The 12,772-nt window shown below is 33.4% G+C and overlaps 1 protein-coding gene across 3 annotated transcripts in view; it reads left to right on the forward strand.

Annotated features, from left to right (window-relative positions):
• Positions 1-12,772, forward strand: part of LOC142530109 (uncharacterized) — a 259,829-nt gene that overhangs the window by 88,072 nt on the left and 158,985 nt on the right. For 2 of the 3 annotated variants that reach the window (XM_075635887.1, XM_075635886.1), the window contains one exon: positions 10,904-11,156. In XM_075635887.1, the coding sequence (XP_075492002.1) occupies positions 10,904-11,156 (253 nt within the window). The remainder of the gene's footprint in view (positions 1-10,903; positions 11,157-12,772) is intronic. The other variant, XM_075635888.1, reaches the window with a different exon arrangement.

The following is a 12,772-nucleotide window of genomic DNA, read 5'->3' on the forward strand; positions in this document are numbered from 1 at the left end:
AAAAGTTGTACTGTAATAACCAAAGTCTTTTAGTGATATATTCAAGAAACAGAAGAAGGAGAGACGTAGAAGATTTCATCTTCGAACTTTCAGAAACAACTATTGTCTACTGCCTACTGTTTTATTGTTTACACCCTCATACCATCAGATCGTTTCCGCACTTATTAATGTGATCTGCTGGATATTTATTCGAACAAGATAAGCAATAATCTCTAACAGGATTCTAGCACTCTGTGCAAAAACGTCCAACAAAAGAACGAGTTTATTCACATCCCCTCTAAACTCTATATCGATCCCCAACATGTTGCCCTATGACCACTCCAGCGAATTCCGTCTGTTGATCTTCATGACCAATTTGAATATTCATTATCATTAATGTTAGGATCGGATGATTGGTTACAAAGACGTTGAATACATAATCACACTAATTTGTCCAAATTTGGTTAGTTTACTTATCATTGCCTAACTCAAACTCTTAGTTTAGTTTACTTACTTAAACAACACTGAAAATTACACTATCAGTTTACAAGTATTTTGAAATGAAAAATATTAAGCATCAATTGATCCTCAATTATCTGATATAATACTTAAGTGTACACTAAGAAGTCTTGAAAGTAGTTTGGCTTATTGAAAGCTTGAATATTTGAACTTATGCATTAATGATTCCAGATAGCCTAACTAATTTACAAGTTGTTCTATTTATAGACTTGGATTTAACTATCAATGAAAATCAAATATTATATCCGTTCCAAATATGGTAGCTGTTGATCCCGTCTTTTTCACGTCACTACCCCTTATGAAAATTCGCACATTGTAGGTAGTGCTCATGGGTTTCTGACAATTTAGAGACTGTTGGTACGAAAATTTTTATCTAATAATTTAGTTCTGAGTAGTCTTACTAATTCTTCAAAGAATGTTTTTCATTTACTCTACTATCTTTTATTCCAGTTAGTCTTCAGCTATCAGTTCGTTAGACCTAGAAATCAGTTAAGTTTCAAACGGATTTTTCTTATAAAACTATCAGTTAGCTCATGTTCGGTTTAGCTCATTATCAGTTTAATCTGGCTCAGTTTGTTAAATCACCAAAATTTAATTGATGCAACAATTTTTTTTCCTTTTTGGTGTTTCACAAAATATGAATTATAAATCTTAAATGATCCAGTTATACAACAATTTTAGATAAACTGATAATCTAACAATATCTACTATGAAAATCTCTGAATGCTTGAGTTCTTGTTTGACTCAGTTGATCTCTTGGAAAATTGTTCTTTGCTATGTTCTTTCTTCTGCCTCACTTCCCCCTCTCTGATAACTTCTTCTTTTTTGTCAACAATAGGGGTCTTCAAAATTTCAAGAACTTGAACTCAGTTGGGTAGACATTGTATCAATTTTGGAGGAGAGATCTTCAGGATCTTTGTCTACCTTAATTGCTAGCTCATGATTGGAGGTAGAAATTTTTCCAGAGAGAGTTTGAGTAGTAGGAATTTGATCATTTTTCAATTTGTCCAGATAGCTAAAAACACCAATAACCTCCTTAGACAGGTGTGCCACTTATGTTCGTTGTTTGTCTTGAAAGCTATTCAGAGAGTTTTCAGTGTTGAATGACTTCTCCGCAGATTGGTGAGACTAGAGGTGATGAAAGCCAGGTTAGTAGTAATATCATCCAAAATGTGGTCTTCAGAGTTGTTCAGTTTTGGAGATAGAGCAACACTTGGAATGTCCTTAACTACTATAGGCTGAGATACAACCATGAAGATATTTGGATATGAACTGGAGGATAGTCCTTATTCAATCATCAGAATCGGTTGAGCTTGAATAACTTGTTCAGTTTGCAAATTAGACTGAGTGAATGTGTCTTCAATCTTTTTCTGATTCAGTAACTCTTAAACAATCTCAGCCACTACTGTATGTGCTTCACTCATCAATACTCCAGGCTTGCTGATTGGTTCTACAAAGGCCACATCTCCAACTTGTTCGTGTAATCCTGCAAGAGTTTCATCACTTGATCTAGCAATGTTGAAAACTTCATGTACAAGGGTCTGTTATTCAACTTCTTCTTTGTGCAGATCCTTAATATGTTGTTGTGCAATAGAGTGCACAACTTCATCAATGGTAGCAAGGAAAATTTCCCTAATTAGAGGAGAAGAGTCTGCACTTTGATGAGGCCGACTGGATGAAGATCCATCCTCCTGCATTGTGTATTCGGTTGGGTAGACAGGGACCTTATCAGACTTTCCTTAAAGATTGATATAACCATGTTTAAAAATTTCTCATTTATTAGTTATTTCTATGTGGTTTATACTCAATTACTGCATATCACTAATCAATGATGAGATCCATTTGATTATCTGAAACTTTTGACAATTTGTTCCCATCTAGCTTTTGAGGTAGACTGGGGTAATTAAGAGATTGGGTTGTACTTAACCCAAAGAAAATCCAAAAATATTGTTTTATGGAACTAGATTTCAATGATAAAATCAGGTATTAAGCCATAAGGTATGTCTTTTGTTAAAAAAAATAAATAGCATCGGTGAATATTTTTTCAACTTACTTGAAAGATGTTGCAAGCTTCTGTCGTGCATGCTTAGAATTAGGAATCCATGAGAATGTTGGCTTCCTTGGGATTTTCATTCCAATTGGATTTTCAAATTTAAAAGTTCAGTATATGGATAAACTTGGAGCCTTTTGAAAAGTTCGATAATTTGTTTTCCCAGTTAGCTGATTTATTGTTGTCACCATGTCATAAATGCCTGAGGGATGTCTCCAACAATGAATTGAATGTCATCTACTGGAAACAGATAGCCATGGTTAGTTAAATCATAATATCAAAAATTTAGAAGGAAATGAAATACCCACATAGCAATGATGCACATGTTTGTCGTTGTGTTACTTCTCAAAACTTGGTCGTGCTTGCCACTGAGAAAAAATCATATATTAAATCATAGATTTCCTTGTATGATGTTCCGTAACAAATTTGAATTTTCTTAATCATAGTTTACTTTTGGACTTATTTTTCCCTTGAATGCTTTTAGTATTTCAGTTATATGTGTATGATTGAACGGAGATTTTCGTGCACCTGCATGCTTTGTTTTTACCTTATAATCTATGAGTTGATCTAAGAGGTCGGTAATTTAGTTTTTTGGTGGTTGTTGCATTAATTGACACATTTTCAGTATCAATACGATTCGCGTTGTTGAGTGTTCTTCATTTTTATAAATGTAAGGAATGATGTGACTTTTTATTTGATTAATGTCAAAGGTGGCAAGGCAGCGTGAATGAACCGATCTCACATCTGAATGAGATACATAAAAGATTTGATAGGTACTAATAATATCAACAAGGTGCATCTTTTTTCGGGAGCCCAAAAATTAAAAACTTCAAATTTAATCATGTTTATCTCGGGGTAATCCTTGGATGGATACTCCTACGTCATTATCTTTACTGATAACTACACAAGGTAGGTGTGTATGTATTCGTCCGTTTTGATCGAATGCGACGGAAGATATTACTTTTGCCGATAGCCGTGGCGGTGGCGGCGGTCATGACAATGTTGATGGACGGGGTATTTTTAATATTACATGTTTTTGTATATTTTGCTTCAAAGATTATCATTTTGTGTCGTTGTTTATGGAGTGTACGATGTACTGTGGTTCAATCTGTTCTAGACTGAACTCTGCCATATTTACGTTGTCCAATCTATGTCTGGTGTAAAAGATATTTTGTATTTCTTTGCTGCCGAAACACACTTTAATGGCCATAGTCGTTATAGTTCCATTCTTGTCAAGGTTAGGGTGTAAATGACAGTGTATAGAAGAGAAGTGGTATGAAATTGAGTGAAAAGACAAAACAAAGATATAAAAAAAATGAGAAAAAATGATTAAATATAAGAAAAGGATTGATAATGAACAAATAAGGAAGATTTAGTCCTACAGAGATGGTATTATATATGAACAATGTGATTTTTTATCAATGAATAATTTTATTAGTTCTTAAGATGAAATAGTTTATAGCTTAATTTCTTCCTTTTTGTCTAACAATGCACTGATGTTTTATTATGGCAATCCGCAATTATTATTTGCTATTGATTTTATAAATGACTTCTTTATGGGATGTTTTCATACATATAAGTGTTGTAATAGATTTTCGAAATAACTCAAAATTTTTATAATATTTCTAACAAAAACTATATAGATCACGCCGTGACCACTCCCTTCATATTGCTATGAACATTACAAAAAAAACGGTTGGATTAGCGATGGTTATAGGATAAACCGTCCCTATTATAGCGACGGTTTATCATAAAACCATCGTTAATATTGCGACTGTTCGAACAAACCCGTCGCTATTTTGTGAGATGGGTTTTTTGACCGTCGCCTTCGGCAACGTTTATATTTAAGTCCGTCGCCATGTGCGACGGTATAATACAAGACCGTCGCAATATTCGGCGACGGTTTTTGTAGACCGTCGCTATTACGACGGTTTTCGACTACCGTTGCCAATAGCAACGGTTTGTCAACAATGGTCGCTATTGGCGACAGTTTAACTCAAAACCGTCGCTAATTGCGACATTTGTTTGCAAAAACCGTCACTATGATTCTGTATATACCGAGGTTCGCTAACATTTTTTTCAGAAAATAGTTGATCGTTTGGCTAAATCGAAGGTAACTCTTTTTTTTTTTTTATTACACAGCAAACGAAAGCTCGGATGCCATCCCCACTAAGCCATAATAAGGGAAGTCACCCTCCTGAAGCCAAAAAATAAAAACAAAGATTTCTACGTGGAATTTTCATAAAAGTCATGTTTTGTCCCCCTAATTCTATTTATTTGTCCCCATCTCCGAACATCCACAAATCTTATGTTGCTTATTATCATTTTTATTCTATCTGTCTTTCAATTATTTCCGCACTTTTATTAAATTAACTGATTGACATTGACAACAAAATTCGCGAACTTAATTAATCACTAAATTGATTCATCCATCGAAAAGTTGTGAAAATTGTCAAGTGCTTATTCAAACTCTTCTTCTAAACAATTTATCACACCCAACCGATCCTAACAGAATGCATATAAAATTAAATGGGAATTCTACCAACCAGATAAATCAACTTGCTTTGTTGCTTCCTCTATTGATAAATAATGTTGTGGCACAAACGTCTGAATCACTTAAAATTTAAATAAATTAAAAATCTACGTAAATTAGATTTGGTTGATTGATTACCTGAGATTGATTTTGTTAAGAACCATGTCTGTTAAGCATGCCAACTAGTTAAGAAAATAAAATCTATTTTCAAAAATAAGGGAAGTAAATTGACTACTAGATTTCTAAAATTCTTGCATATGGATTTATTTACACCTATACAAATAATGAATTTAAGAGAAATGAGATATACCTTAGTTATCATTGATGTTTATTCTAAATTCACGTGTTATATTTGTTCGTAATTGATCAAGTTTCTTAATCGCGTGCAAAATGAAAAATCAGTTTCAGCAGTCAAGATCAGAAGTTATCGCGGTAATAATTTAATGACAAACAGTAGAAGCTTATATATCATAACAAGGTATTCAACATGAGTATTCAGCGGCCCGAACCCCTCAACGAAATGGAGTTACTGAACGAAGGAATGTAACTTTGAAAGAAGAAGCACGAACCCTGCTTGCTGACTCAGGGATGTCACAAAGATTTTAGACAAAAACAGTCAACACCGCATGCTACACTCATAATTGAACCATGATTAACAAGTAAGCTGGAAAGACACCATATGAAATATGAAACAAGAGCTAACCAAATATATCTTACCTACATGTTTTTGGATTCAAATGTTTTATTCACAACAATGGTAAGAATTACTTAATTACCTTTGACTCGAAATCTGATGCTGGTATATTTTGTGGCTATTCATCAGTAAGTAAAAATTTTAGAGTTTTCAATAATAGAACCCTAAATATTGAAGAGTCAGTGCATGTTATATTTGATGAATCCTATGATAACTCTGAACAATCTAACATAAATGATTTGTTTTGAGTATTAGAATGGAAAATGTCCAGTTAGAAGGAGATAGTGAGGATGATGCACCTAAAAGATCAAATCAAACTCCAAAACCCGATGTACCTCATATGCAACCAGTAGCGGAGACTTTTAGAAAACTAGATCATCAGACTACTGATCAACCTATCCACAAAGATGCTGAAGTCACTCAAACACAAGACAATCTTGATTCAGCACAGGTCAATATCCTCTTCGCACGAGGTTGAAAATAGAGCAAAACTCATATTTCTTCACTAGTAATCAATAATCTTTCAGCAACACTCAGAACCAGAAACCAAATGATTAATGAATATTTGCATTCTGTTTTTATATCTTAATTAGAACCAAAGAAAATCGACGAACCACCTAGTGATTCAAGTTGAATAGAGACTATGCAATAAGAATTTAATCGACTTAAATGGAATAATGTCAGGTATTTAGTTTATACACCTAATAATCAATATGTTATTGGTACCCAATGGGTTTTTAGTAATAAATTAAATGTGGATGGAATTGTAATTAGAAATAAAGAAAGATTGGTAGCATATTGTTTTAGACGAAAAGAATGAATAAATTTTGAAGAAACATTCGCACCAATAGCCAGGTTAGAAGCTATTGGAATATTCTTTGTGTTTGCTGCTTTTAAGAACTTTTGGGTTTTTAAAATGTATGTAAAAATAACATTCTTGAATGTACTACTAAAAAAAACTATATGTTGAGCAGTCTCCAAAGTTTAAATATAAGAGTTATGACATGACACTAGCAGAACAAATTATTTTATACATATTGGATTGAATTTTTAGATTTTTTTTATTTCCAAATAAATATTATATTTGAAAGTATAATTATAATTGTTTTAAATTACGTTCCAATTTTAAATAATTGAACTTGTACGTTGTTCTACACAGATTGTACATTCAATCTAAAAATCCTGGAGTCAAGGCTACCTTCACTTCACACCACTCTCCGCTTCCTTCTACAGAGAAAAATAGATGGAATACAATCCGCCGGGAAGCCCCACGCCGGTCTCCGCCGCATCCGGCGATGTGGCTGTGGCGGAAGTCAGTGTGATTGAATGCGACGGAAGGTGTTACTTACACCGGTGGCCGTGGCGGCACCGGTCTTCATGACAATGTCGATGAACGGGGGTATTTTGTAGTACGTGTTTTGTATCTATTGAATATTTTCCGTCGAATTTTATCTTTTTTTTTGCATTATTCAGTGTGTTTACTGTGTATGTTAGAACCGATTCTTGAATAAGCTCTGCCATTTTTGCCTTCTCCGGTTGATGTCAGGTGTAAAAGATAGTTTGTATTTTTCGCGGCTGTGACACAATTTATTTCAAATTGGAATGTGGTAAAATGAAAGTTAATTTCTTTCACTCTATGCCTTCTGGAACGAATTTTGATGTTGGATTTCTGCTCATAGAGCTCATGGTTCACCGAATGCCTCAATAACGGACGAAATGGGAATAGCCATTGTTGTTCCACAGTTTCATTCTTGTCAGAAACTTAGGATGAAATTAAGTGGAAAGAAGAAATAAACATATGAAAAAATAAGGAGATGAAAAATAATTAAATGTAAGAAAAGATTAAAAATGATTAATAGAAAAGAGTTTATAAAGGTAAAGAATTTATGTCCTAGAAAGACAGAGATCATGATAATTTGTCTTATCAGAAATGGTATTAAATACAATAAACTTGATTGTTGATTTTTCGATAACTTTAATAGTTTATAAGATGAAATAACTTATAGGTTGGTTCCTCTTCATTGTGTCCTCAAGCTGACCAAAAGGTCTCTTCCTCCAGGCTATGATAGGTCTCATTCATTCAATTTGAAAGATGGTGCTTTCTAGTTGATTTGTATATTTTTCGTAGTTGACCCTGCTGCTAAATTTCAGATGACTACAGAACTCTTTTTTGACTTAATTAATGAAAGCTCATATGCCATCTCCTAAGCACATGGAAACATAATTTTGACATGTAAATTTTCTAAAAATCATGTTTTGCCTACCTATTTCTTTTGATTTGTCCCCATCTTACTGGCTCGCCCTCCTTTTGCTCGAAATCCTTGGTCAACTCCTGCCTATACAGTATACCCTTTGACAAAGTGCTGATTTTGCAGAGTTATAGATTCTATCAACTTTGTTGCTAAGAATTTGGCAATCTCGAAGCATGTCAAGTACGAAAATAAGTAGATCAAACAAATCTGCATGCACGTTGACAAAAAGAAATTGTCTATATTTTCGGGAGCTAATTGTAAATGTCAACTTTGAATTTTAATGAATAATATTCAATCTAATGTGGATTTTTTTTCAAACCATGATAAAACAGATTTGAACAATAAAGCAACAATAAATGTAACATTGTTTCCTAGACTCAATTAAGGTTCACAAAATCCTAGGTGTGCTCGTAATCTTATTTATTATAAATCCTAGTGCAATCCAATCTGTATTTACCAGAAAACCAAGCAGCTTTAATATGCAACTATCCAGTTATATGTGTCCGAATTCAGAGAAAATTATAACTAACCCCTTTTTTCGGTAAGACTTAAGATAAAGCCAAATTTTCCAGTCCTTCCTTGTCTGATCCCTTCTGTCACTTTTTCAAATTTTCTAACCCTGAATACATTTGAACAATTATAAAACAACAATATTTGTAACATCATTTCCTTTACTCAATCAAGGTTAACAAAATTTAAATGTTCTTGTAATCTTATCACAAATTCTAATGCATCAAATCTGTAATTAGGAGCCAAGCATTAAATGAAATTATCCAGTTATATGTGTCCAAAATCATTGAAAGCCATAGCTAACCATGGTTGCAATTCTAACTAAATAACCAGGGCTTCCAAATTTTCCAGTCCCTTTATTCAGATCCCTCTGTCAGTTTATGTATCTCTTCCGAGAATTAGACATTTTTGCTGCCCTTTGATTTCCAGAAAACACAAAATATCAGTTCTTGTTCTCCACTTCTCTGCAACTCTATTTATCTGTGTGCTAAAAGCAACCATGGAAAGAGGCAATTTTGTATGTATTTCTGTTATTTTCTGTGTGCACATCTTCATTGTTTGACCACTATTTAAATCTGTAAATAACTACATTAAACCTTTTATGGATATAATTGAATGTATATCAACTTATTCTGGGAATCTAGGGTTTTGGTTGAGTCAATTCATTTGCTGATTTTTATGTGTATTATATATATGCCTATCTTTTCTTTGTAAGGTTCTTCATATCATTGCATAGGGTGTTTCTCATTTGAGTTCTGAGCAAGCTTTTATTATTCTTTTGTTCTCTTTCACTCAAGTGTCATTTTGAATAACTATACAGGTTGATTTAATCTTTTTTTGTATTGTTTTTGTTTGAAACACTCATGGGGTTTATTCTTAATTATTGTTTTTTTTGTGGGTTCTCCCCAATTATTATGTGTTACTCACTGATATTAAGATACATTTGATGATCTGAAGCATTGACTAGTAGTCATAAACCTTTTCCTTTCTTTTGGCTTTCGAAGGTGCAAAAGTAGGTGGCTGTAGTTTTGGGCTTCCGGGAACAAAATTTTGTTAAAAAGTGTGTTCACAAATCTGGATTTTCATGTATTCTGGTATTAGTGATGAATGTTCTCTGTCCTTTTTTTGATTGATTTGATTTGATAAAATGTAAATGAAAGTTTGTTTTGCTTAGATTTAGCAATTGATGAGAATTAGATCTGGTTAGGATTTTCGCGCCAGTTCTGTTTGCAGATTTCAAAAGTTGGGTAACTTTTTTGTAATCTGACGTGGTCTGGCTTGGAGCTTAAATATTTCGCTAATTTAGTTTTCCTTTGGTTGGTTTATTGTTGTTGCCTTATTATAAATGCTGTGGTGATGTTTCCGTACGATTCATTGAATGTCATTTGCTGGAAATGAACTTACATGATGAATTAAATCACAATTTTCAAAGACATAAAAGGAAATGAAATCCCATATAGCTAGGGTGCATCGCATTTGTCGTTATGTTACTTTTTGAAACATAAGTCTTTCATTTCTTTCGTCGCATATCTTAGGTCATGGTTCTTTGTCACCATATTTTTGTGATTACTCCTTTTATCTATTTCCCTTTTCTAGAAGCTGGCTATCAAGCTTATTGGTCGTCGCATTTGTGATCATATTTTTAGGGATCTTAAGATTGACATTGTTCTGTTGACATTTTTCATGCTTTTCATGCAATGACTTCTACGAGTTCCCTTGATCCCTTTTACCAATTTATGCAGCCAGGCACTCCTACAAAGGCCGGCAGTTTCCCAGTTGATCTTACTATGAATCGCCCATATTATCCGACACCTGGGACCAGCACCGAGATCAATCTCAATCAGTCAGGCTCCTCTGCAAACATGACTGATTCATGGTACTGCCATGCTTAAAAATATCCCATTTATTGATTATTTCTTTGTGGGTTATACTCAATTACTGAATCTCTATCTCTAACAAATGATGAAATCTGTTTGATGATCTGAAACTTTTGACAATTTTTTCCCTTCTCCAAAAGACATCGTTTTCTCTTATGAATATAATGTCTAAACCTTAAACTCTAAATGCCTAATGAAAATGTATTCCTGGTGTGGTTTGTCTTTGTGTTACTTCTAGAAACATAGTATTTTTTCCATTGCTTTTTTCCACAGGCTAAAAATCATCATCGAATGGCTGATTCCATCTGTTGATCTTCATGACCGATTTGAGTTTTCATTATCATTAATCTACATCGCGGGACTGTTTTTCTCTTGAATTATTTTACAGTTATTCAATCGTAGAAGTTGGAAATCTTGTTTATTGGTGATTCATACCATATTTTTGCAAAGATAAGATTGGCATTGCTGACTTATCTTCCTTTGTTTTAGTGCAAGAGATTCCATGACTTCTTGTGATCCCCCAGGCCAATCTCAATCACCGACGACTCCAGCGGCTGCTGATTTACATAATGTCTTGCCCCCTCATACTCGGTATCGAACACATGCCGGCATCATCTTATGCCTTCCTGCTCAACAGAAAAGATCCAAAACTAGCAAATCTCAGCCAATTCGTGAAAAACAGCCGCCTAAAAATCTTGCTTCATCGAGTCAGATGACAGACAATCGCTCCCTGAAACCCGAGGTAAGATCTGCTATATTTTGGATGTCATGCCCTACATGCAGGATACTGTAATTCCACGTGAAAATTATGTTGCTAACAGAGTTCCTCTACAGAGTAAAATTCGCGTAAGGCCAAGGAGTTGACTCGGGATGAGACTCGCTGCATGCTGATGGATAAGGCCCGGACAGAAGTCATTCGATATCTCCGTGATTAGTTTTTGGTTTCCTAGAACTTTTGAATGTCATGTTGTTCGCAGACTTTTTCCGCACCTGATTCTTCTTCTAATTTTTGTGCTCACCAAATGCGTGTTATCTTGTTTTACAAGATATTAAGGAAATGAAAAAATATTGTATTGTTGAATTTTTTATGGGAAGATAGGATACCTTTTTTTTTCTCTCTTGAAATTTATGGAATCGAGACATCGTTTATATCACACAATTACAATGTACAAAAAAACTAAGATTTTTAATTAAGTTTTACAATAAAGGACAATTGTAAATATCATATGATATCTATTTGACAAGGGTAAACAAAGTGTCGTGCTGTGATAAAAAAGAGAGATTTAAAATTGTGCTAATTTATTTAGTTCGTTGATATGTGTAAAAGTAGAGTTTCTCAAATTTAGCACTTGGACATGTAGAAAATCTCATATATTTATGAGTAGGTCTCAGAAACGGTCTGCAGATTTATTTTTGTAGAACATATCAATCTAATCTATATTTAAATTAAAAAGCAATATTTTTAGCATAAAATATTTTTTTTTCATGAATTAGATTTGATCGAATATATGTCTCACACAAAATCAATCTGTGAGATGATCTCACGATACTTTTTGTGTATATTTATATCTTTATTATTTATTCTTTGCTTACTTTTGTTGATATGTAACTTTATAACAAATAATACTTTCTGTTTTAAATGAAAATTTATCACAGTCATTTTAATACTAACAATTAATACCCTAAATATGTCATTTGAGAAGTTTTAATATTTAAAACTGAGTGGATTTGGCATCTCTTCGATATATTGCCAATGTTTCGAGAAAAAAAATACAATAATTGGTGTTCGAACATTTAAAGCTTTGGCGATGAGTATTTTATTTGCAGAAAGAATCAATAGCAGTAACATTCAGGAACAAGAAGAATTCAGTAGACTGATCATCAATTGAGACTACCGATTATTTAAAACCGTCATTTAAGATTCAAATTTTCTACTAAATTTAATGTGGGGACCCGGACGCTAATCATCTTATCAATCATCATTGGGACTAATTAATCAATTATAATAAACAGGGTCTAATTTTTTTTTTTTTAAATACGGAACGTAATGGCATACATCTTAACATACACGTCAGTATTAAAAGTACAAATCTTGCACTATATACAATTAGTCTCAACTAAGGTTTAACAACTATATAACAAGTGTTTAAACCCTAACTCTAGTCCAAGTCCGTAGTCTCCACTCTAACTCGATCTTTCTTCACCTCTATGACCCTGAACCTGTCCCACCTGTTGCCATGCACACATACAGACAAGACAACAGCCGGATAACTCCGGTGAGATATAAATATCCCAGTATAAACAATGTATCAATGCAATCATATAAAACATATATAAAAGCATAAACAAACATTAAAA

This window comes from Primulina tabacum, chromosome 16 (assembly GCF_025594145.1).
Source record: "Primulina tabacum isolate GXHZ01 chromosome 16, ASM2559414v2, whole genome shotgun sequence".
Taxonomy (NCBI): Eukaryota; Viridiplantae; Streptophyta; class Magnoliopsida; order Lamiales; family Gesneriaceae; genus Primulina; species Primulina tabacum.